Source organism: Tasmannia lanceolata, unplaced genomic scaffold (genome assembly GCF_043159265.1).
Source record: "Tasmannia lanceolata isolate RefF3 unplaced genomic scaffold, GAP_Taslan_0.1 ptg000003l, whole genome shotgun sequence".
Classification (NCBI taxonomy): Eukaryota; Viridiplantae; Streptophyta; class Magnoliopsida; order Canellales; family Winteraceae; genus Tasmannia; species Tasmannia lanceolata.
In genome coordinates this window covers 44,689,968-44,715,883 of record NW_027518680.1, presented here as the reverse complement: position 1 = coordinate 44,715,883, position 25,916 = coordinate 44,689,968, and the positions used below count along the sequence as shown (strand labels likewise).

At 41.9% G+C, this 25,916-nt stretch overlaps 1 protein-coding gene across 1 annotated transcript in view; it reads right to left on the bottom strand.

Moving 5' to 3' along the window:
• Nucleotides 1-15,420, bottom strand: part of LOC143862475 (upstream activation factor subunit spp27-like) — a 33,489-nt gene extending 18,069 nt beyond the window's left edge. Inside the window, exon 1 of the mRNA XM_077373529.1 lies at nucleotides 15,194-15,420. Coding sequence (XP_077229644.1) covers nucleotides 15,194-15,367 — 174 coding nt within the window. The 5' untranslated portion in view covers nucleotides 15,368-15,420. The remainder of the gene's footprint in view (nucleotides 1-15,193) is intronic.
• Between the last annotated feature and the right edge of the window lie 10,496 nt (nucleotides 15,421-25,916).

Below are 25,916 nucleotides of genomic sequence, written 5' to 3'. Positions count from 1 at the left end.
ATCCCAGATCGGGCACAAAGCCGATCCGCTCGGTTATAGCAATCCGAAAAATCAAGTCCTAACTTGGTTTGGATCAGCCTAAGTTCTCGACATTATCCCAGATCAGGCACAAAGCCTATTTGCTCGGTTATAGCAATCCAAAAAATCAAGTCCTAACTCGGTTTGGATCAGCCTAAAGCCGGAGACTACTCCATGCCAAGCACAAAACCAATTTACTTGGTTACACCTATTTAAGTCCAGAAGCCCAAGTCCCAATTCGGGATGGACCGGCCTAAAGTCCGGACGTTACTCCAGGCCAAGCACAAAACCAGCTTACTAATTCGTAATGGTTCAAATCTGAAAGTCCTAAGGCGAAGTCTAGGCAAAACTTGTTTGAAACAAAGTGTCTGAACAACAAACCACGGGAGCGACCCCAAACACCAGCATAATTATAGAAATACCCGACTAGCCCTAAAAAACGGCCGACCTAGATATAAGGCAAAGATCCAAGATCTCAGAATATCCCTAAGATGCAAGCCCACGGATGTCCAAGCCATGCAAATACGGGCTAGGCAGGAAACCGGATGACAACAGCCACAAAAAAAAAAAAAAAAGTGAACTAGTACTTGTTGCAAATTCCAAAAGGCCGCCATTACATTCAACAAAAGAGAGTGCATTGATAAGTCCCATGACCAAAATAGACAAAAAAGGGTCAAAACAGTGCTAAAGGAGACACGTGAGGGCATGATCCGGGCCGCAGCTCAAGGATCAATGCCTACGACCTCGGGGAAATGACGGCGGGATCAACGCCATCCACCTGCTCACCATCATCTCCCTCTCCGACGGCATCAGAGACCTCAACATCTTCAATCTCCAAATCCAGTTGGGGGTAGTTCTCCTTCACCTTCTTTTTCCCATTGGCAAACCCCTCCTCATAAGAAGCCGATATGAATTCGTACATAGCATCCTTATACGACTGGGACTTCTTGAATTCCTCAACGGCTACCATCCCGATCTGGGCCTCAACCTCCGCCCGGTCTAGAGGCTTCTTTTCAGCGACCTCAGCCCGATTCAAAAGGCAGCCATCTTCTCATCGGCCCCTTGCACGACCAACTTCACGGCCCCAAGATCTTCTTTCAGCTGAGCGTTCTCTTCTGCAAGTTGCTGAACCTTCGTGTCCAGGCGATTCTTAGTACGCTCCAAGGCCGAGATATTTGAGTTAAGATCGGTAATAGCGCCACTAACTAGGAACGACTGGTCCATCATAGCACCGGTGTAGACCATGGCCTATAAAAATAAAAAAGACGGCTCCAGAAGCTCAGATTGGACCTTAAAAAGAAAAATAAAAAATCAACCGCCCTGCTCATGGGGTAGTCGTGCCTTGCTGACAATCTCGTAGCACACATGTGTATCCCCAAGGCCAGTGTCGGAACTCCGGGCCGTCCAGTCAGGCCGGAATATCATCGTACTCAATCTCCACAGAGCACGCTGGGAAGCTCGGAAGGCCGGCTGCGCTAGAAGCGTAGTGCCCTGAGGGACGCCCCCGGCTCTAGCGGGAGATTCCCCCCCCCCCCCGTCGTGGGTCGAAAGGCGTCACGAGATTTCGAAGATTGCCCGGCTCCAGAGGCCGGACCTTCACTAGGAGGTACCGTAGGAGGGGGAGCTTTCCTCTTCTTGCCAATGAGTTTCTTCAGTCCAGCTCGATCCGCGGCATCCATCCCTGCAACAAAAGGATAACCTCGCATCAAAAAAAAGAGAGAGAGAGAAGGAAAGACTGGAGCATGAATGTGGAAATTCCCTAAGTCCTAGAACAACTATTCTAAGCAACTCACGCGCGTCTACGGCTGAGCTAACTCCACACCACTTCAGCATCCGCTCATTTATAAACTCCCTCCAACGGATCGAGTCCTGAAGACGGAGGTCTTCAAATATCACGGCCTCGTTGACGGACAGCTGGGGATAGACGTTAATATCTTCAACAAAACTATCCCTCCACCGTGTACTAAACGCCCAGTTCTCACCCGACCTTACAAAAAAGTATTTGCTCTTCCACCCACGTATCGAGCTCGGCTTACCCTCAATGAGATTCACGCCCACCCACTGGCTGAAGTAGATCCAACCATGCTCTTTGTGGCGCTTCAAGGAAATGCACCGTCTGAAAAGCATAATAGTGGGCTCCTACCCTCGCCTCTTCATGATAAAAATAAACCCTATGAGGATCCTCCAAGAGTTCGGCACCACCTGGGCCGGGCCGGGGCGAGGCCATAGAAAGACAGGACTTCGGCTATAAAAGGGTGAACCAGGAACTTGAACCCGCCCTTGAGGGTCTCTATGTAAACACAGACATCAGGCAAAAACGTGCAAGCCCGTTCTCCTGGTCTCGGAATCCGCAGTTGAAATTGGGAAGGAATAAAATAGTCTTCCCTGATCCCCTCAAGATTTCTTGCGAGTACGGTACTTAACTCATCCTCGGCGACTACCCGATCCGACTTTGGAGCGTTCATCACCGCCTCCACTCGGATGAGATTAGGACCTTCCAACTCAATATTCCCCATCATGATCTGACCAGATAAGCCAGATTGTGAGACCGGCAGATCGGACCTCGCGGGACTCTCCTCCCCCATCTCACTCTGCCCAGGTGGAGCGGGCTCGGGAACTCTGAGATGAACCCTCAACCTGGAGTCAGAAACCGTCCTACTCGAGCAACTAGACTCAACACCCACCTCACCGTTGGGAGGGGCAGATCGTTGAAACCTTCCTAGAGTGACTTCTACTTCATCAGAGGGCGGAACCCCTCTAAGGTCGGATGACATCACAAAAATGAAAAAGGGAGGGCGAAAAAGATACCTACTTAAGAAAAGATTAGCGGTCTCTGAAGCCGATCCAAGGATGATAGCCGAACTCCAGACGATAACGCCCACAGCGAATGGTGAAAAATGAAAAGTGAAAGCAAATGAGGGGAGGAACAGTCTCTCTTATAAACTGCAGAAAAAAGATTCGACGGCCAGGATGAGGACCGTCCAGCTCCCGTCTCCCGATCGAGACAAGTGTCACACACCAATGACGGTCGCGTCACTTTGGCTACCTTTGTTAACGTCCTCGAAAAATATGACAATAGTGACGCTTCGATCCTAACGCCCAATCCAGACGTAACGCCGAGCCTCCAGAGATCGGAAAGATATTCCAGATCGTCAAAATCGTGACCGATCTAAACTGACGCAAAGATTTCAAGGATCCCAAAAATTTCTTAAGCTGTAGATCAACGAGATCTGGGAGCTCATCCGAGAATGGATGACCTGATATTTCACAACGTTTTCGAGGCCCAAAAAATTGCTTAAGTTGTAGATCAATAAGATCTGGGAGCTCATCCAAGAATGGATGCCTGATATTTTGCAACATTTTTGAGGCCCCAAAAATCTCCTAAGTTGTAGATCAAGAAGATCTGGGAGATCTGGGAGCTCGTCCAAAAATGGAGGACCTGATATTTTGCAACGTTTGGAGGCTCCAAAAATCTCCTAACTTATAGATCAAGAAGATCTGGGAGATCGTCCAAAAATGGATGACTTGATATTTCGCAACGTTTTCGAGGCCCCAAAAATTGCTTAAGTTGTAGATCAATAAGATCTGGGAGCTCATCCAAAATGGATGACCTGATTATTTTGCAACATTTGGAGGCCCCAAAAATCTCCTAAGTTGTAGATCAATAATATCTGGGAGCTCATCCAACAATAGATGACCTGATTATTTTGCAACATTTGGAGGCCCCAAAAATCTCCTAAGTTGTAGATCAATAAGATCTGGGAGCTCGTCCAACAATGGATGACCTGATTATTTTCCAACATTTGGAGGCTCCAAAAATCTCGTTAGTTGTAGATCAAGAAGATCTGGGAGCTCGTCCAAAAATGGATGACCTGATATTTTGCAATGTTTTTTAGGCCCCAAAAATTTCTTAAGCTGTAGACCAACAAGATCTGGGAGCTCATCAAAGAATGGAGGACCTGATATTTTGCAAGGGTTTTGAGGCCCCAAAAATTGCTTAAGCTGTAGATCAATAAGATCTGGGAGCTCATCCAAGAATGGATGACCTGATATTTCGCAAGGGTTTTGAGGCCCCAAAAATTGCTTAAGATGTAGATCAATAAGATCCGAGAGCTCATCCAAGAATGGATAACCTGATATCTCGCAAGGGTTTTGAGGCCCCAAAAATTGCTTAAGATGTAGATTAATAAGATCTAGGAGCTCATCCAAGAATGGATGACCTGATATTTCGCAACATTTTCGAGGCCCCAAAAATTGCTCAAGTTGTCGATCAAAGAGCTCATCCAAGAATGGATGACCTGATGTTTCGCAAGGGTTTTGAGGCCCCAAAAATTGCTTAAGCTGTAGATCAATAAGATCTGGGACCTCATCCAAGAATGGATGACCTGATATTTCGCAAGGGTTTTGAGGCCCCAAAAACTGCTTAAGTTGTAGACCAACAAGATCTGGGAGCTCATCCAAGAATGGATGACCTGATATTTCACAACGTTTTTGAGGCCCCAAAAATTGCTTAAGTTGTAGATCAGTAAGATCTAGGAGCTCATCCAAGTATGGATGACCTAATATGTCACAACGTTTTCGAGGCCCCAAAAATTGCTCAAATTGTAGATCAATAAGATCTGGGAGTTCATCCAAGAATGGATGACCTGATATTTCGCAACGTTCTAGAGGTTAACAAAAATCTCGGCTCACCTAAACAAGGGGAATACCTAGGAAAGAATGGAAACTCTACTTCCCTAACCCCAGCACGGCTTAGGGCAGTGGGGGGCAACTGATGAGGATAGAAATAACGGCCGAATGGGATGAAGACATTTGTCACAAAAGCATTTGTTAAATACAACGGCACCCAAGTCATTTCTCCTCCTAAACTAGAAGGCTTGAAAAGTAAGCATGACCAATCAGGGACCTCCAAACGTCAGGGGTAACACGGTAATACGTTTACAAGGGAAATTACCTTCTGCCCCCCGATTCCCTATTCACTATAAATAGTGGGCAATAACTCCTGTGTGGGGGACACATTTTCCCAAAGAGAAAACTTACTATATTCTAAGGATTTTGACTATCTGTTGTGGCAATTGACTGAATTGTAAAGATTTCCCTTCTAAAAATGAACTTGTAATTGTGCATTTAAGGATGAGTACCCTTTCCCTGCCTCCAGCTCAACACTTAATAAATTTTGACCACAACAGGGGTAAAACTGTAAAAAACTGGGTTGAAAAAGTCAACCTGGGAAAGCCCCAACGGCTAGTTTGCCCGACCGTCACGGTCGACCGAGCCACAGCGGTGGCCCGACCTTATCGAACGCCCTTTTTTATTTTCAAATATCTTACCGTTGCGGTCGACCGGCCCCATGGAGGTCGCCCGGCAAAGGCTCCCTGTCCGCTCGAAAATTTGGCTCATAAACCTATCGGGGTCGACCGACCCACAGCGTTCGCCCGCCCAAACCCATGTCGGAATGTTCTGTTTCAACAGAACTATTTCAGCGGTCGCCCAGATCAACCCGGTCGACCGGCCCGCCAATATCCGGCAAGTGCTGGACTTCCAGCTACCTTGTCGCGGTCGCTCGGGACACCCCGGCGACCGGCCCTGTGTAAAATTTCATTTTAACTTTAAAGGGGTTAGGGGCTTTTGGGCCATGGTCTTTGGGCTTTAGTCCTAGGTTTTCAAACACATTTTTGGGTGTGCGTATGGTTTTCAAAGATGTAAAAAGTTAAGTATGAAAACCTATTGAAAGTGCAATTTTACATAAAATCAAAACTCCAAAATACAATCTAAAAGATGTAAACCTTGAGACTTCTTGGAATGTATAGGCTCCTTTGCACTTTCTTGGACTTCTTTGGCTTGAATGAACATCTTCATCCTGATATGGCTCATGTGACTTCTCCTCCAATCTTCAATGCATGTTGAATGGTACATGAGGTGTCACCATGGCATGTTCAACTCCAAGGTCCTTCTTAACACTTGATAGGCAACTAGTGGGATCTTCATGTTGAGCTTCTTGACATGGACATCTCCAAATGTTGATGTCTCCAATATAGGTGCAAGCTCTTGGTTCCTTTGCTTCTTGATCCACATGCCATGTGTTGAGAAGAGTTGTGCGATGGCGATTATGACATGAAAATCATGTATATAACACAACACCTCAAAGCAACACATTAGTCCATAAATGCTAATCAATTTGGTTTGCTAGCATCAAAGCAAGAGGTAAGGTGAGTGATTAACCCACGGGAACCCTTGGGCTTACACAAGTATTAGTTGGCAGAAGTTGAAAATCAAACGAGAAGAAGATTGAAATGTCTACGGGAGATGGTGATTTCTTGGCATTTTGCAGAGACGAGGAATCAAGCGTCACTTCACTAATCCGGGCACCCCACAGCAAAACAGAGTAGCTGAAAGAATGAACAGGACCCTTCTTGAGAGAGCCAGGGCCATGAGGCTCAATTCAAAGTTGTCATAGATATTTTGGATTGATGCACTGGACATGGCATGCTATGTGATAAACAGATCTCCATCGACGGCAATTGACTTCAAACTTCCAAAAAAGGTACGTGTTAAAGTATAAAAGATTAAATAACACCTTCTCCAACAGCTTAAGCTTTTGGAGTAACTAGTTGTTTCACATGGTATCGGAGCGAATGCCTGGGATCAAACCTCCTTGATAGCAAAAAATCCACATGCAATGGCCAAACCCAATAAAGGGGCCCAATGTGCCACGTGTAGGCCAACCTTAAAAGAGGGGCCACACGTGAGGGGGAGTGTTAAAGTATAAAGGATTAAATAACACCTTCACCAATAGCTTAAGCCTTTAGAGTAACTAGTTGTTTCACAGTATGGACTAAAAAGTCAATTGATTTTTCTATATTTTGTAAATCCGGATGCACGGCTTATGTTCATATTCAGAGTGCACAGAGGAGCAAGCTAGATGCTAAGTCTAAGCAGTGTGTATTTCTCGAGTTTGAGAAAGGGCTGAAAGGATCCTACTACAAAAAGATAGTAGTTAGCCAGGATGTGATCTTCGATGAGACTAGTATGTTGAAAACTAGTGGGCCGGTAGAAGAGTCGCAGGATGTGGATGAAAAACATGATGCAGCACAATTTGATATAGATGACTCAAGAGTATCTGATAATGAGAAGGACATAATACAGTCTTCCAGGGCAGAACCATCAGGTAGAAGTCATGATGAGTAACAAGAAGAGCCAATGACCATAGCAATGTCAAAGCCAAAGCGGAATGCAAAGTAGCCAGTCAAGTATGGGTTTGATGACTTTGTCTCCTTTGCATTAATTACTGCTAGTGGAGAACCTCTGTGTTTTCAGGATGCTATGAGTGGTGAGCAAAGCCATAAGTCGGTTGTGGCTATGAGAGATGAGATTGAGTCACCTCATCAAAATCAAACTTGGGACCTTGTGAAGCTCCCCAAGGGAAAGAAAGCAATTGGCTGCAAGTGGATTTACAGGAAGGAGGAGGCATCTTTTGATGCAAGTGGAGAAAGGTACAGGGCCCGTCTAGTTGCAAAGGGGTACGCCCAGAAAGAGGGCATGGTTGGGACCTTGTGAAGCTCCCCAAGGGAAAGAAAGCAATTGGCTGCAAGTGGATTTACAGGAAGGAGGAGGCATCTTTTGATACAAGTGGAGAAAGGTACATGGCCCGTCTAGTTGCAAAGGGGTACGCCGAGAAAGAGGGCATGGATTACAACACATATTCAAACCTGTGGTAAAACACACCTTCATGCGTTGTTGAGTCTGGTTGCAGGGCATAATCTAGAGCTAGACCAGATGGATGTTAAAATGGCGTTCCTCCATGGTGCAAATTTACATGGAGCAGCCATAGGGCAGTGTTGAAAAAGGCAAAGAGGATCATGTGTGTCTACTGGAGCGGTCTTTCTATGGGTTGAAGCAGTCACCTAGGAGTGATACCTGCGGTCGATTCATTCATGACGAGGAATGGGTACACACGTAGTAGCTATGATTGTTGTGTTTATTATCATGTTATTGATGATAATTCATACATATATCTGCTACTGTATATTGATGATATGCTAGTTGCTACTAACACCAGGCAAGAAGTCGATAGGCTAAAATTGATGTTAAGCCAAGAATTCAACATGAAGGATTTATGCGCTGCTAAGAAGATCCTTGGGATGGAAATTAGAAGGGACGGGAAAAGGGGAGTACTTTGGCTTTCACAAGTCAAGTACATTGAACACGTGTTGCAGAGGTTCAACATGAAAAGTGCAAAACCAATTAACACTCCTTTGGCGAGCCACTTCAAACTGGGTAAGCACTTGTGCCCGTCCACTGATGAGGAACGAGCAAGAATGTCTAACATCCCTTATACTAGTGCCATTGGTTATCTCATGTATGCGATAGTTTGTACAAGACCAGATATGGCTCATGCAGTGAGCGTAGTAAGTAGATACATGGCGAATTCAGGAAAAGAGCATTGGAATGCAGTAAAGTGGATTCTCAGGTACTTACGGGGAACTAAAGATTTTGGCTTGGTTTATGGCATGGGCAAAATTGAAGATGGGTTGACAGGATATGTGGACTCGGACTATGCAGGAGACTTGGATGAGAGGAGATCTACTACAGGCTATGTGTTCATAGTGGCAAGTGGGCCTGTCTCCTAGAAGACTTCTCTTCAGTCGACGATCGTCTTGTCCACAACAGAGGCAGAATATATGGCAGCATGTGAGGCTAGCAAGGAGGCCATTTGGATGGATGGATTGGTTCGTAATATGGGGTTGAAGCAAGAAGAAGTCTTGGTGCACTGTGATAGTCAGGATGAAACATATACATGTGAGACATCATAAGAATCAAGTATATAATGCCAGGATGAAACATATACATGTGAGACATCATAAGATAAGAGAATGGGTGGCGGATAGAAGCATCAACTTGAAGAAAATACATACAGATGCCAATGTAGCAGATATGTTGACAAAGTCAGTTCCAGGGACCAAGTTCAAGCATTGCTTGGACTTGGCTAGTATCAGCCGTTGTTGATGATTGGTGATGCAACCCATGGAGAGGCGTGGGCACCTCATGTGCACGAGGTGCGGAGCTGTGTTTCAGAGAGCACACAGAGGAGTATGATCGTCTGGTGGTTGAAGAATCCAAGGCAAGGTGGAGATTCTTGTGCAGATGTCTTGCATGCTGGCATTATACAGGACCCTGACGGACTAATGTGTGCGATGCACACACGAGTCGAGCTATAACCAAGCCAAGGTAAATATAAGTTTTGGGTTTTCTCTTAAGGGTATTTCGGTAAATTTCTCCATGTAGTGGAGTTCATATATAAGCCACACGTTAGGGTCGCAGGATCAGGTTTTTCTTTGTGTTTCTTGGCCAAGAAGAAGAGAGTTTGTAACCCTAGACCGAAATAGTGAAAATCTTCCCCCCGTGGATGTAGGCAGTGCCAAACCACATAAAACCTTGTGTTTCTTGTTGTTTTCTTTGCATTGTTTCTTGACGTTTTGCTGCACATCGTGTTCGGTCCGTGTTGAGAAGGTATTTCTCGGTTTTTTCCTACACTTACAATGTCCAACTGAACCAAGGACGGTGAACTGAGAACATGTGGATCTGGCGATTTATAATTTTATGGCAGAGAATTTAGCACTAAGACACTATTTGGATTGCAAGAAAAACATTTCTTGAGAAAACAAATTTCTTAGGATTCTTTTTATTTCCAGAATTTTGAGAAAATGATAAATTTTAGGGGCATCATTATAAACTAAACTTCAGTGATTCAATTCAATTTTTTCATGTGGAAACAAACAATGGAAAAACATGAAATTTTGGTAAACTTTTTCTTTTCCAATTTTTTTCCAAAAAATTCCTGCAATCCAAACACGCCATAAGGAACTGTTTGGATTGCAAGAAAAACATTTCTGATGGAAAATATTTACTCGGAATTTTTTTTTCTTTCCATGATTTAGAGAAAAAATGATATAATTATGGTTAATTTAGACAGATATCATCATAAATCAAAGATCCCTCTAAGTAACAATTGAATATGTTAGGCCTATGAAGCACGGGTACGGGTACGACACGACACGGGTACGTGGGTACGTGATTTGCCAAAAAAACCGGGTGCGGGTACGTTCGGGTACGCCGAATATAATAATATATTTTAATATTTTATTATATATTTATAAAAATAAAAAAATAATAATTGTAGAGCAATCAAATAACAATAACATCACCAAAATGAAAAATTCTAATATTACTCTTCATTTCATAAGTGATTAAGTTCCATATTTCATAACATGAGGCATCAATACATCATTCATTAGAAAAAAAGTCTGTCACCAGTGTGTTGACCAGTGCCTGACAAGATGAATAATTTTTAGAGAACAAATTATGAGATTTTTTTTACCGGACTTTTGGGATTTAATAATGTTTGGACAAAATAGATTTTATGAATTTTTAAAATTTGAAAAATACCCCACCGTTTGGAAGTTAAGAAAGTTAAAATTTTGACCCGACCCTTTTTCTTTGAATTTTGTACTAGAACTGGAGAGTTGACTTTTTTTCCTTTTAGATTTGGGTGTTGAAACAATTTTTAATAAATCCAAAAGGGGGGTATTCCGTTATTTACATGTAAATCTTAAGTAAATGGACAATAAAAAATGTCTTTACTATTTTATTGTCCATTTACTTAAGATTTACATGTAAATACCGAGTGCAGGAAAGTAGAGAGAAGTACATGAGAGGAAAGAGAAGCAGCAGGACGTGTCACCCGACACGCATTTTTTTTTTCTTTTTTAAAACAATGAGGTACGTACCCCAGACATACCCGGGGCGTACCCCGGACATACCCGGGGCGTACCCCGGACGTACCCGCACCCCATACGTGTCGGGTCCGGGTGCGGGTGCGGGAGCCCCGGGAGAGTACCCGTGCTTCCTAGCGTCTGGCTCAAGTTATTTTTTTTCATATGTAAAAAATGTAGGAAATTTTAGAATATTTTTCATTTCCAAACTGCTCCAGATAATTCCTGCAATCCAAACAGGGTCTATGTGAGCTGGTTCATATGTTCGATTCTTGGCCAAGTTCAAGCCAAATTCGATGGGATTCAGATAGTTCTTATTAAGATCCAACTGAATAACATTTGAGGAGAATGATTAAACCTGATATGCAAATAAGTCTTAGTTCCAACCCATGGTAATAAACGAAATTCAAAGCAAGAATTGAATCCATTAAGACCAATCATTCTAATTCTAATCTATTTATTTAGCAATCAAAATTCAGGCCTATAGAACACAACTTTAGCATTCAGATCCGGTCATTAATTTCTAGATATGGTGACTTTCAACATCCAATCCAGTTCTTGAATCAACATCAATTAGCACCCCCAGCTAGCTTCTACTCAGCTCTTCAAAATTCCAAAGTTAACCTGGAAATGGCTAATTGGGACTAAGAATTCAGTTTAACTTTCTTACCTCAAGGCACATGAGACCCAAATGGTCATAACAGGATCTTCTTCACTGTCTGAACTAAGTATAGGCCATTCAATATTGCTCAACCTGTAGAACAAAGCCTTCACTGTCTAAACCCAATGGTCATAACAGGGTCTTCTTCTACTCAGCTCTTCACTGTCTGAACTAAGTGCAGGCCATTCAATATTGCTCAACCTGTAGGTAGAACAAAGCCTCTACCTAACCTTGCTCTGATACCATACATGACGCAGATTGCTATCGACGAAAGCGAATTCCGATCTTCAGATCAGTTTCAAAATGGGAAGGAATTTTTCAGATTTTAGGAACTGGATTTTCTTCAAATTGTCTTAATCTTTCTCTAGCAGGAAGTGATAATCATGGTCTTCCTTCGGGCATGACAACGCAAGAACTTGGATTAAGGATGGAGTCGACAAAAAGAAACTCTTGCATTCAACAAGAAGAGGGTAGTTGGGATAAATAGGATAAAGCTAGAATCACAATCTTCCAATCCATTATCTCAAGGCAGAAGATGAGATACATGAGAAGAGCTAAGCTCTCCCTCCAAGGAGAGCAATCTTTACAAATTTCAATTCATTAAAGAAAATGAGACACTATGGGCCTTTATAGACCAGCACTAATACAACATGAAATGGCTACTCTACCCTTAATGGACAAAATGACTAATAAGGACACCAATTCCGACAAAACTACAACAAAATGACTCTCACAAAATACAAAACCAACACTAGCATTATTTTACACTAATGCAATCACATGAAGAGCCGATGCGTCATCCCTCTATATATGTGCTATTTGTATGTTTTCAAGACATGCCATGGGATAATAAGACATCTCATAATTTCCATCATATCTCTTTAGCAAGTCAATGTAATTTTATGCCCCAAATGATAAAGCACTGAAATGCAAGCAAAAATTGCATACCACCACACATAACCACATATACTTCGAGCATAGCATCATGACACTTTTATAATTCCATGGTCTGAGAATAAATTTGACTAGGAACTAGGCATCGTTTAATGTTTCAAAAGATAGATTACGATATCATGCAGTAGTACAAACTAGAAGTACAAATTGCAAAATATAATCATTCAATCATGAAAAAAATGAAGTAAAAATAGATATAGTCAAAAAATACATCGGACTGGAAAAAAAATTAGATAAAAACTTGAAATTAAGTACTTACCTCAAAATAGAAAATCGGCCAAATTTGATGCTTTGGCGATTTGATTTGTCAATCAGAGGATGAAACAAAGTTTTTTTTTCATATTTTAAAAAAGAGTTGTTAAAACACCTTATCTTCCTTCCCTTACCTTTGAAGCACAAGAAAAATGCGAAAAAGCGGGGTTTAAAAAAAACACATTTTTGAGTTTTTGCACGTCTGGCACTTGCAATATGCACATTAAGTATCACTAGCATCAAATTGTATCATTCAATGAGCAGTGTCTCGGACAATAGTAGGTGTCCCTCATCATGCCTCTGGCTCTAGAAAGTCCGAGATGTATAGTCTCAGAATTGGACAATAAAGCATTCCATCTTAGCTCCTCAGCAAGTCAAAGTAATTTTATGGCTCAAATGAGAAAATACAGCAACACGCCACAAAATTTACAAACAGAAACAAATAGGCAACATATACTTCACAACTATAAACTCCCAAAAGATACAAAATACCTTAGAAGCAAGAAGCGGGTGCGGGAGGGGAGGCGGGGAAGCGTGGGGTCTAGAAGAGTCTAAGTTTGGGAGCGCCATGGGAGCGTGCATGTAATATTTTATTTATATATCTTTCAAAACTCAAGTCCATCAAAAAATAATAGTTTCAAACCATTTTCATATGTATCTTTCAAAATTTAAGTATATAAAATAGCAGTAATTTCTAACTATCTTCACCATCTTCATTTACGTACACTTGTTCCTCACACCTTCTGAAGATGCACAAGCCTTTGTGCTTGCTCCAATGAATTACTTTGAAGAGTTGGAGAAGTTCGATGCAAGGAAGTTAGTGGTGAGACTTATGGAGTAATAGAAGCAGGTGAGAGCGTCATGAGAGCAGTTCCTGTCACTTTGGGGTCGCGCTCCCTGGAAGCTCCTTCCTAAGGAGCGCCGAATAGAGGTTCTGAGGTGGGAGCGGCACCCCGAGCGAAGATTCCTGCTTCTAAGCAAAATACTAATCAAACACATATACATTCACATGGCCAGATAGTACATAAGCATTAGAACTTTTTGCATGCCCAGACTCCACCATTGCGCCTAACTCAAAAGGTGCATAATGCAATCGAAACATTGGATCCCACAGAGAATGGAGACCACACTATTTGACAAGGATTTCACATTCCAAATTCATCCAAGATCCACTTACCCTTCTTTGGATAAATAATTAACTTTATGATGAAGAATTTAGGAAATTAGACCGAGGATAGATTACCTGAAGCACTACAATGGTCTAGATGCAACTCCTTCTGCAAGGGCATCCACGACCCTGTTTGCTTCATGTGAAGTGTGACAAAAAGAAACATTTATCACCAAGTCCAACAAGTCCTATATTATGTCTTTTATCTGTTATCGCCTAGAATTTCTTTAAAAGGCCACGAAAAACACACTTAGAAAGCCACCTTGCAGACTTCCATCATAAGAAAACCTTCCAATTTTATGACTGGCTCACTGAAAAACAACCTTTAACCCCATCCAACAAAGCATAAAATTTAGATTTGTGAGGGTCCTTAAAACACATTGAACAAGACAAAGCTAATTTAACTTCTCCGAAGCAATCTCTAAACTTCTCTGCCCCTAGATTCGCGAAAGAACTCCGGAAAAAATTCTAGTTGAACGGTGCGAATTGTTGGCGCGTTCCATTTTATTACTAAATAACTTACATTACATCTTCAAATTCTAATTTGGCCACTTCCACCCATTTCCAGATCAATTCTTGAAAGATGACCTAAACTCTTAATTTGCAGGGACCAAAAATTTACTATCCTCAAATCTCTTATGTTTAACTTTTGAATGGATGAAAGAAACCATCGTTAAATATTCGTTCATCCATCTCCTTTCAAGTTCCCTGCATAACCGCAAAGGGAACGAGCTTCCAAAGCATACAACCCTCAAGGACAAAGTGATCTCTAATCCACCCCCCAAAGATTTCCGCAACGGTCACCAGAAAAATACCTCATACCTTAAGGTAGAAGAAAAATGTCAAACCCTCATAATAATCACAAAGCGAATGACAAATAAAAAGATCAAACATGACTAGCAAAAAATACCACGCCAAATGTACCTGAAACTGTAAAATTCACATGTTCTGACATTTTAAAAAAGGGGTTTTTGTAATTACAATCAAACACCCTTTTGACGGGGACTTCTACTTGCAAAATGAACCCAGTTCTAGTTTCCATCAAAACATAAATCATTAAAAAGACCAAACTGGAGCAATGAAAATGTCCCACCTGAATCATAACTATAAAAAGGCAAAATTCGCCTGTTTCAGATATCAAAAGATATGGATTCTTCTACTTATTACACAATAATTCAAGAGTTGACAACTTCATGGAGACCTATACATAGAGCATATAGAGAACATTGAGCCCAAAAAAATATAGAAACCACAAAACAGATGCATAAAACTAGCAAATTAAAACCAACAACATTAGAGAGAGTTCTATAGATATAGTAATCAGAAGAGAAACGAAATAAAGAACAGAAAATATGAGATTGAGAGAACCTGGAGATTGTTGGTCTTGATGTGGGACCATACACGAATGAAACAACCCAGACGTGAAATCTGAGACTGGCCAAGGAATTCTAGAAGCTTAGTAGGTAGATTGGCAAGGTCTATAAGGTTCGCCAGTTTCTTAGGATTCTCAGTGAGGGCCTTCCTTGCCTGCTGTGGCAGCATCTCTTCTCCTTGTTTTTCCTGCCGCCGAGAGAACTGAAACCACTTTCGGGTGTGTATATATGTTTTAAGGGGAATTGCTAGGGACCATAGCAGAAGGGATTTCACAGAACGGCTGTTGCATGAGTGAAGCGACATAGGCTCACTTTTCAACAGATTTTGTCTTATTCATTTTATTCATCTAAGGTGTCTGCCCTCTCATGCAACAGTTATTCCGCGAAATGCCTCCTGATTTTTTTTATTTTTTTTTGGTGTTGTGCGGGGGGGGGGGGGGGGGGGGGGGGGGGGGGGGTTAGTCGCACGCGGGATTTTAATGTGCGGACACTAATGCGCGGACTTTTACATATTGTCCATGACTCTTTGGGGACTTGGACTTTAATGTGCGGACACTTGTGACTTTGGGGACTCCGGCAGGGACTTTTAGAGTCATGCGGACATTCAAATCACCCGTTAGTCATCAACAAATACATGAATTTGAAGTCCTAGAGTTTTAATAATCAATTTTTACTACTATTAATAAAAATCAATTTTTACTATGATCTCATCAATTTGTGGGCCCTTCTAAAATATCTAAGTAATATTGTGCATTTGTGGGTCCTGCTAAAGTAGTCATTTCACTTTGGATAGGACCAAAGCAAGACTTATCAAATGGACAGTCATATCATTCCGGGATGCACTATACGTTTGTGGACGTGTCCTATCACATTTGTTCGGTAGGAGGAATGCTTTAGAAGGCCCAATCTTAATACGCTATTACATTATGGGACCCACCATTGATTGATCCATACCGTCAATTTGATTGGCCATATGTTGGATTGGTCCACACCATATTATTGTTATGCTATTAAATTATGTGCCCCACCATTGATTGATCCATACCGTCAATTTGATAGGCCATATGTTGGATTGATTCGCACCATATTATTGTCTGAGTTCTATTGTGTATGCAAATTCTCTATTTCTAATTAGCATCAATGTAATTTAAAATGCAATGTGTACCTGTAGTCAAATAGATTTTTATTTGTAAAGAAACCTTCAAAAATAGAGAATTTAATCTTAACATAATTAAAAATAAATGAATGACTAATTTTAGAGCAACATAGCTCACATAGCATACACCATCACCTCTCTGATTTAATCTCAATTGGTTGCAAAAGCCTGCTAATTCTTGTGACAAATATTAATCTCAATTATTAATCTCAATTGTAATATTTAAAACTCTCCAAATCCAATGAAATGGCAACAACCAAAGAATTATTCTCAGGCACTGAAACCTAATATGGTAATTTGTAATGAAATGCAGAAGTCTTGTTAGGCAATTCCAATTCTTATTAGTTCAAGCCAATTTAAAAAGGAGAGATGAAAATCCTAAACTGAACTGTGACCGTGTGGAAGAGAAAATAAAACCTTTTTGTATGAAAACCCTATCTTCCAGAAACCCCCATGCCAAATCTTCAAGAATAAACCGATACCCTAAATATGGTTGCTGCATTTCGAAAGGGGATAAAGAAGGAGAAGAGCACGAATAAGAGAGAGAACCCAAAATAGGGTTTGTGCTCCTCAAAACCCTACTTGAGAGAGAGAGAGAGAGAGAGAGAGAGAGAGAGAGAGAGAGAGAGAGAGAGAGTGAAATACAGGTGTGACAACCCAAGAGGGGGGGTGAATTGGTCAATTAAAAATTTTGAGCTTAATTAAATGGATTATTAAAATTAATTTACTAATTAAGGACTTATTAATCTAACATTTGTTCAAATATTCAAGATAATGAAATTTAGGGTTTAGATATTACTTTAAGCCTATTTGCCCTAACCCTTGTTTAATAAAACATAAATACAAGAAAGGGTAGAGTTTACCAATCACCACAAAGTGCAAGAGATGAAGGAGAAGAGAAGCAACCACAAGGAACACACGATTTATAGTGGTTCAGTCTATCACAAGACCTACTCCATTCTTCCAAGTTTACCTCCTTAGGATCTCCACTAAAATATGAGTCTTCAACGGGTGAATCTCCAAGCCGTACACCAACTCCTTCGACTCCAAAGGGGACACACCCTTTCTGCACGAAGCCTTAGTGAGGGAACACACCCTCTTACAACGTTTTCACCTTTCTTAGAGGGCCGAAGAGTAGACCCTCACAATGTCTTCACGTTTGTTACCGGGCCGAAGAGGAGACCCTCAAATACAATGAAGAAAATAAAAGAAAAACTCTCTTGCCTCTTAGATAGGCGGATTACAACTCTTTAGCTCACAATCACTCCAAGCAAGATAAAATGTAAAGCCTATGGAGTTCCTCTTGATAGAATGTGCAAATGCAAGTTCAAAGAGGTTTAGCTTTTGATAGAAAAGGTTTTGGCTCAAGCAAAATGGGATTTGATCTTTCTAAAAAGTTCAAAAACTTGTAGAGATAGGTTTTAATCATGTATATATAGTGTATTTGACAATATGTCCGTTTGGGGTAAAACTGTAAATAACTGGCTTGAAAAAGTCAAGCAGAAAATGCCCCAACGGCTAGTTTGCTTGACCGCGGCAGTCGACCGAGCCATCGAGGTCGCCCTCCCCTATCGGGCGCCCTTTTATATTTTCAAAAAAAAGAAGAAGAAAGCTTTATAGTATGTTTGCCGCCTATTGGTAAGCTGGGCAGCTTGTACAAAAAGAGTTCGGATGCTGATGACCGGGATGCTTCTATTTCATATCCTCCGTTGCCGGTTCTACTTAAGTTTCATTCTGTTCCGTCACGATGTGCTTGATCTTCACCTCCTGGAGCTGGCTAAGTATATGTAACTAAGGACGCTGGTCCTGTAGCATTTGGTCCCGTAGGGTATTATCCTGTAGGGTCCTATTCCGGGTCTCGATCCCTAAATTCAGACTCTTCCTTTCGATCACTAAAATACCAATCATGATCTTTACCACGAAACTGAGAATCTCTACCATGTGCATCAGACTATGAAGAAATACCAAAAGCAGGGTCCGAAGGAGAAGCCATAGTGCCGGAACTGTTCACTACTTGTTAGGTGCTGCTGATCGAACTAATCTACATTTGGTGGTTGATCATATGCTGCTACCTCTGCCCTTTCTAGTGATGGTAAACTGGCTAGGCCTTGACTACTGGTGCAGCCGGCTCTCGATCTAGAGCTACTAGTTCAACAACTGCTATTGGTGGTTGTAGTGGTGCTTCAATAACATCCTCAATAGCATTATCAAAAGCTAGATCGACTGCTGGTGTGGGTTTACTGGTCTTGTGACTGGTCTTGGCTATAGGATCTGTACTTGGATATGCAACTGTTGGTACTCGTACTGTCACCCTCGTATCTGCTGGATATGGATCTGTGGTCTCTACTGGTTATGCTTAAGGAACTGTAACTTAGTCAACAGGTTCTTCGTTCTTAAACTAGAAAAAGGACTAGCTCTGGTAATGCTGTTGGTATTAATGGATCTACTACAGGTTCTTTGACTGGATCAACGTATGGATATGATTCTTGCTCTGCTCCTGCAACCCTAGCTTATCTGGTCCTACTACTGGGTATGTGACTGGTGCGTGCTTCTTACGTATTAGCTACTTATGCTCCTATTGGTCTTAGGTATGGATCTGTTTTTAATTCCGTTCCGTTGATCTAACACTGGATTAGCTGCTAGGTCTACTGCTTGCTTTGCTCTTGCCATCCTTGCCTCTGTTGCTATTAGGGCTGGTTCTCGATCTGGAACAACTGACTGACGTACTGGTGCTTGCTTTACTTATTGCGTATATGGTTTTCGGTTGGCTCACTCTTTCCGTTCGCAGGGTCACGCTCACGAACGTCAAAATCAGACTCTCAATCACTACTGGATCTCGACCGAAGCAAGCAGTTTGAGACCCAGCGGATCCCCCTTATTTTAGTAGGCGCCAGTAGCTACACTAGAAGTTTTTCCTGTGTTTGTTGTTGTAGATTCCGTGAAAAATCCAGCAGCAGCGATTGTTTAACTGACTGATCCAGTTACAGTGCCAAAGCGAGCAGTTCCATACCTGAGAGCTGTTCCAGGAGCAGCAGTTCGATAGCTCGTTGCCCGTTGAATAACCCATTAAAGTGGCCGGTAGCGGGGGCAACAAAGGCATAGGATCCTATCCTGTTGATTCCGCAGTCGATTATGTTGCTTACGAGTTAGATTATGCCGTTGATTCCGCTCTGGATTCTTCATGGTTAAGCCACTGATGAAGCCATGTCATGCAATCGTTTCTTATGTTTTTTCTGTTGATTTCCGGAGGGAGCGCTTGTCTCATTATACGATGCATAGGTGACTACCGTGACAATTGTTGTTCTCACCCTTACAGTGGTATATAGTATCTATAGCGGTGCCGTGGTCACCATCCGGGTGGGGTAGTTTTGTATTTCTGTTGTCATAACGAGATCGAGATCCAGAGCCCGTTGTTGGAAAGCCAGTAGCTAGGGTTGCAGTACCCATTTTAGTAGCATATCTATACGCATATCTAATTGTTGCAGCCGATCCACCTATATTATAGTAGTAAATCCTATAGCATTTCCACCAGAAGCATGAAAGGTATCATTAAAGAGGCAGAAGGCATCACCCATAAGGGCATATATCAACAATTAGCACATCCGGCACTTTATGCACATCGATAATGTGTTCCGATATTTTGTAAACTGTTCCGACTTCATGCACCACGGCTTTGGTATTTTACCAGGTCTTTCACCAGCACCACCTTGTCCAGCAACATGCCTTCCAGTTCTAGAACCAAATCCAGATGCAGATAAAGAAACAGGAGCAAGGGATCGAGAGGCAAAGGAAGCATCCGAGTAGTAAACAGAAGCATAGGTGGAAGCAATGGTTGATGTTCATGAACCACTAGCAGCCATTAAAGCAGTCGAAGGAGTGAAAGTAGAGGCAAGGACCGGCAGAAGCAGATCCAGTTGTTTCATATCCTTCGGGCCCTACCTCTATATTGGAAAATCCAGTAGCAACTTATCCAGTAGTAGGAGCCACTTCTAATACCAGTAATCCAACAGCAGCACTTGTTGAACTAGCAGCATCAGAGCTAGCTTCAGATGACCCTGACGGAACTACATTCAACTAAGTCATCAGGATCCGAAGGATATGAAATAGATGATCAAGAGAGAGATTATGATTTGGATTATTGAGCTGAAGATTCCGACCTTCATGATCGTGATGCAATTACTGATGATCGTGATCCTACAGGTGTTCCAGATGCTCTAGATGTTCCTAGAGCCGAACTCTTATTAGAAGTGAACTATCATTCTCGTCACTCCATTTCCTTTTCTTAGATACGTGGTTCTATAACTGATTATCCTTGTTGTGTGGTCCCGTCGATCCGACGAGTTAGCCGCTTTAGCGGATCCTGCCTACATCGGGGTTAGGGGAATTGAACCCACTGCTTCCACTCCACTACCCCACTCGTCTGCTCTTGAATGCAAGGATTGGACTTGACTACATTACATAAGAGATTCTTTAATTGGATAAGATGAGTCTTCACCTGAACCTTAACTCGGAACTTAAAGAACTCGGAACTCAAAGCCTAAGACCTTCCCTAGCTTGAAGTCCGATCAAGGAATTAGTGCTTCCAACTTTTGAAAAGATAGAGACTTTCATCATGCTATTCGACCGGAAGGACAGGTGAACTTGCTTTCTTTCGAAAGCAGGAACTCCTTAACAATTATAAGAATTGCATGCCCGAAGATCAAAATAAATAGAAGCAAGAAATCCTTGATCGAACTTACAGCCAAGAAAAGGGACCACACCAACCAACTCTGAAAAGTAGAACACCATCGCTCATCCGAGACAAGAGAGAGATCTCGCTTTTATTGCTTCATACTTCTTGTGCTTAAGGCGATACTAAATCAACAGAAATGGAGTGGTTCACAGCTCCAGTGTTGAAGTCGTTAAATGTAACTCAGCCTTCGGGTAGACTTCAATCGACTACTTACACTTTGAAATTAAAGGAGAGAGAGATTAGGGGAATTGCGTAAGAGAAGAAATGACGGCATTGATCAGACGAAGAATCGCCATCTATGGCAAACTTTCAACAGAAGGACAGTGAAAGCTATCAGATATAGGAGAGAACCTACTTCAAGGTCTCTATTCGACTCCTCCATCCACCTCGAGCATTTCACTCCTATCCAATCAAGAGATTTGCCTATCAAGGCATACGCAAATCGTCGTGTTGCCGTCCATCCAGTAGGAATTGAACCTACAAATTTGCCAATGTTGAGTTGCGCGCTTTAACCATTCAGCCATGGATGCTTAACAGAGAGAATTGTCAATCTCAGCGAGTGAACTAGGTTTTGGTATTCCTTCTCGAGCTTCTATTTCTTCCGTTAAGGGAGATTCGGGAAAAGATGGAATAGGAAGACGTGTTTCCAGAACGAACAAGATACGGGTTGAGAAGGGGGAGTTTGCAAAGTTGGACCAGATTGGAATGGGCATAGGAACATGTATTGATGTACCAGATCGGCTAATGCTCCCAGGTTGATGCAATGTATTCCACCAGTTGACTGGATACTTTATTATTGGTATATCGATCGGTCCAACACAGATTGAAATAGGAGCCGGTTCGACAGGAAGCTTTTGAAAACGCAATGCACCTAGGTAAATAAGGAACGAGATGAATACTGAGGTTAAACGAGCATCCCACACCCGAAAGGTGCCCCACATAGGTCTTCCTCGAAACCCCCCAGTAACTAAGGTCAACAACGTAGAAAAAGCGCCCATTTCTGTACCGGTTCCGGAAGAGCGAATAAAAAGGGGATGTTTTGTTAATGGTAACAAGGAACTGTTTATAGCTGTTGCGATATAAACAAGTATACTCATCCGAGCCGCAGGAACATGTGCATACGGAATACGAGAATTTCCACCTTGTTGAAGATCTGGTGGTGCTACCCGAAGACTTGAATGAATAGCCATTGCTGTTAAGAACAACCGAGGAGAGAGGGGGTTTTCTCATTTTGGAAAAAAAGAGGGGGTTTTCTCATTTTGGAAAAAAAGACAGAGGAGAGAGAAGGGGAACCCGAGCTCAAACCCCACTAACATCATCCGCGCCACCGTCTTCTTCGGCCTCTCTTTAATCTCCGACCACGACATCTCCACCCATCCGAGCCACAATCTCCACCCTCCTTAATCCTTCTACCATCATTTCCCTCACTATTTCTTCCTCAAACCCTAGATCCAAACCCATTTCATCACCCCTACCACCACTAACTCCGGCCGGCCACCACCTCTTGCCTCCACCACCACCATCACCATTTTCAACCATCCTGACCAGCCACCATCTTCGCCGCCCCTTTCCATCACCATTTCCACTCCCCATTGCCGACCATCCCCATTATTTTGAGCTTGAAACCCACATCCAAAACATCTCCTCTATTACAACCCAATCAAACCCTCCTCCATTTCTTTAACATTAAACCCTTTTTTTCTAAGTCTCCTCAACAGCCACGACCACCATCATCTTCCTTCTCCTTCTACCTTAAGCCAAACCCACTTCAAAACCCATATTTGTAAACCCTATTTTATTGAAACCCCAACTCCATCACCTCCGGCCACTCCTCCTCCGGCCGGCCTTCACCCATTTCCATCGACACCACCACCATTTTCTGTTGCCCTCATTTTCTTAAACCCTCCTTATACCCACCATCGACTTGAGAAATTTCAGATCCGAACTCTTTTCCGGCAAGCTCTTGTAGCAATTGTCTTCCGTCAACATTGGGATCCGACCATAGACAGTCCGTTCTCCGGCAATTGTAAGGATTCCATCTACATCAGTTGAATTTCAACCATTCTACAGGTAATTTCCCTTCTCTTACTTCTTATTTCATTGGTAGATTTCACTAATTTCATCTTGTTTTCTTTTTAAATTGCATGAATTAGGCCCATGTTATTAACCTGTTCTTTGGATTCCTAGTGAGAATAATAGTAGACATAAAAACAATTCTATTGCATTATCTATATTCCTCATCTAGGTGCTGTGATAATATGAGAAAAATTGGTTTTGCTAATTGGAAGTCACTTGTAATTGTTATCAGCTTTAGACCTTGACTCCCCCATGATTTTGGGTCTATTCAAAACTTATTTAGAACAAAATGTTGCTTGATTTTCTTTTAACACCCAAGTTGTTTACAGACATGAGTATGTGAGGTGGCTTAATGGTTAGATTCTTGAAGAATTAGGTGCCACCAATCAGGCGAAGAAAATGGGCTTAGTCATTATCAAGACATGGTGAGCAATGTCTTCATAAACTGGTGCCGACACTATTGTGTCCTTATAATGGCATAAACTGTTTGATTTAATTGTGCAATTAGTTAAGTCATGGAGATCTTAGAGAAGCTAGCATAAGCTTCATTATTTGTTGACGATGGTACTGTTTGTCTTATGCTATTGAAATTATTTTGTTTTGGTGTTATGAACACAACAAGCATCATATGAAAAATTTAGTGTTGTTGATGGCATATTACAGTACGAATTGACAGGGAATGATTCGATTTCTTTTCATTATTGTTTTTAGCAATGACATCGATGTTTCCTTGGTCACTTTGTCTTCCATATGCACAGTTTGCATTCCTATACAGGTAGGCTTATCCCATTGCTTTCCCATATTGTTTCACTTACTCTCTATTATTTCTTCTTTTGGGAAGTGATGTTCACATTGCTGAATGTTTTCAATAGTATCCATTGGTGCATTTTCTTGGATTAGATGGCAGTTCATACTCAAACCTGATTCAATTCATCTTCATTCACTTCAATTAAGCAGTTAAATAGCCACACGGAAAGCATCACAGCTCTGATTTTTCGTTTGGTAAGATGTGTACTGTTGTTGAAATGTAGTGCCTGTAGTAATACTGCTGTTAAAATGCAATAGTACAAGCATCAGGTTGGCATGTTTCTCATGATTAGACTCGCGAAATGTTGTTTACTATTCTTACACTTAGTGGACTAAGACATGATCTTAATTTGGAGACTCGAGATGACTTAGGTGACTCCTTCAATGGTCAATGACAGTGGGGCTGATGCTTGTATCTCTAAGTTCTGACAAGGGTGTTATTAAGGGCATTATATTCCATCAATGGTATGATATTCTAGCATGAGCACAGTGATCAAATCCTGATTCCTCATTTCCAATTTTCTAAGTTCAATTTTAATCAGTCTTCAATTTTTAGAGTTGGCATTTGAAAAGGGGTCAGATATGCGATGTGTTTGTCCTCTAAGTTTGGTTCTCAGAAAGAGACAAAGATGGAGTCTCATGCTCAGTTCTAGTTTCTTTTTTTGTTTCTCTTTTGGTTCCCGAGCATATATTTGAATGGCTAAAGAGGGGGCTTGGTTTCCGATTTCAATCTGGCCTTAATTCTCCAGTCCCTTGTCTGTCTATTCGAACTAAACCAACCAAGGGCTAGTCATTTAGTCTCATTCTTTCTATGATTTTTGGTCTTGGGGTGCATACATTGATCAATATTGATAGTTTTTTAACTTCTTGAGTTCCTTACTGTCTCTGGGATTCTCATCAAGGTTAGAGTGGGAGACCAGCATTTGATATTTGCCTTGATTTTTCAGGAATTCCTTTCGTTTGGCGATGACAGAATGTTTCTTGAGCCACCTCTTTGCCCTTCATGTCCCTCTTCTTATCTTGTCACTTCTCATGGGGCTTAGGGGTTTCCTTTTCTTCGTGATCATTATTTCTTACAGGGTTCGAGGTTTCTTCTTCTTCGGGTTCACTCCTCTTACGTTCTTAGGGTCCATACTCGAGCTTTGGGATTCCATCGATTATAGGGATATTTCCTTAGGTTTCTTCTTCGTTCAGAGTCATTCTCCTTATGTTTCTCGGGATCCTTTTCGAGCTTCAGGATTCCCTCGATTACAGGAACAATTTGTCGGGTTAGGCGACGACGGACGACAACCTCCTGAGCCAAACCCCCCCTTTCAATCAAAAGGGGATAAACAAAAACACACAAAAAATGCAAAGCAGCAAAAATTCAAAAACAACGAAAGCGTTTTTCGAAAAGCTGTTTCGAACTACGTTGGCTTGATCCCTTTCCACAGGGTACGTAGGTGTAGACACCCCATTTTGACCGTGCCCTAAACCTTCCAATTTTGGGCAATACCCAACCAAATCAATCCATTAGGACCCCAAATTCAACCCTAGGCTAGGTTAGGGTCCCCCTTAGATCCCTGTAAAATTTTGTTGGAATCCGAGCTTGTTTGATCAGCGAACAGATCGAAACAGTGTCATAGTTTAAACCTGTAAAGGGGGTGAATAATCTACAGAGGGAGTGTATTTTCGAAAATCAAATAATGGCTTTTTGTCTTTCTCCTAATAAGACAAAGCGGCGGGGTGCGCTTAGCGAACCGCGCGCCCATCAAAAATAGGAGTGCCTTTATCAGTAGCCTTTCGTTTTCTATAAATACAAAAAATCAGAAGAAAACAAGGGTTACTGTTCATAACCGGAAAATTCGCAGAGAGAGAGAGAGAGAGAGAGAGAGAGAGAGAGAGAGAAGGAAAAACTGGGTTTTCTTTCTCCGTCTGATACTTCTCCGGTCGGATCCATCGGATCTC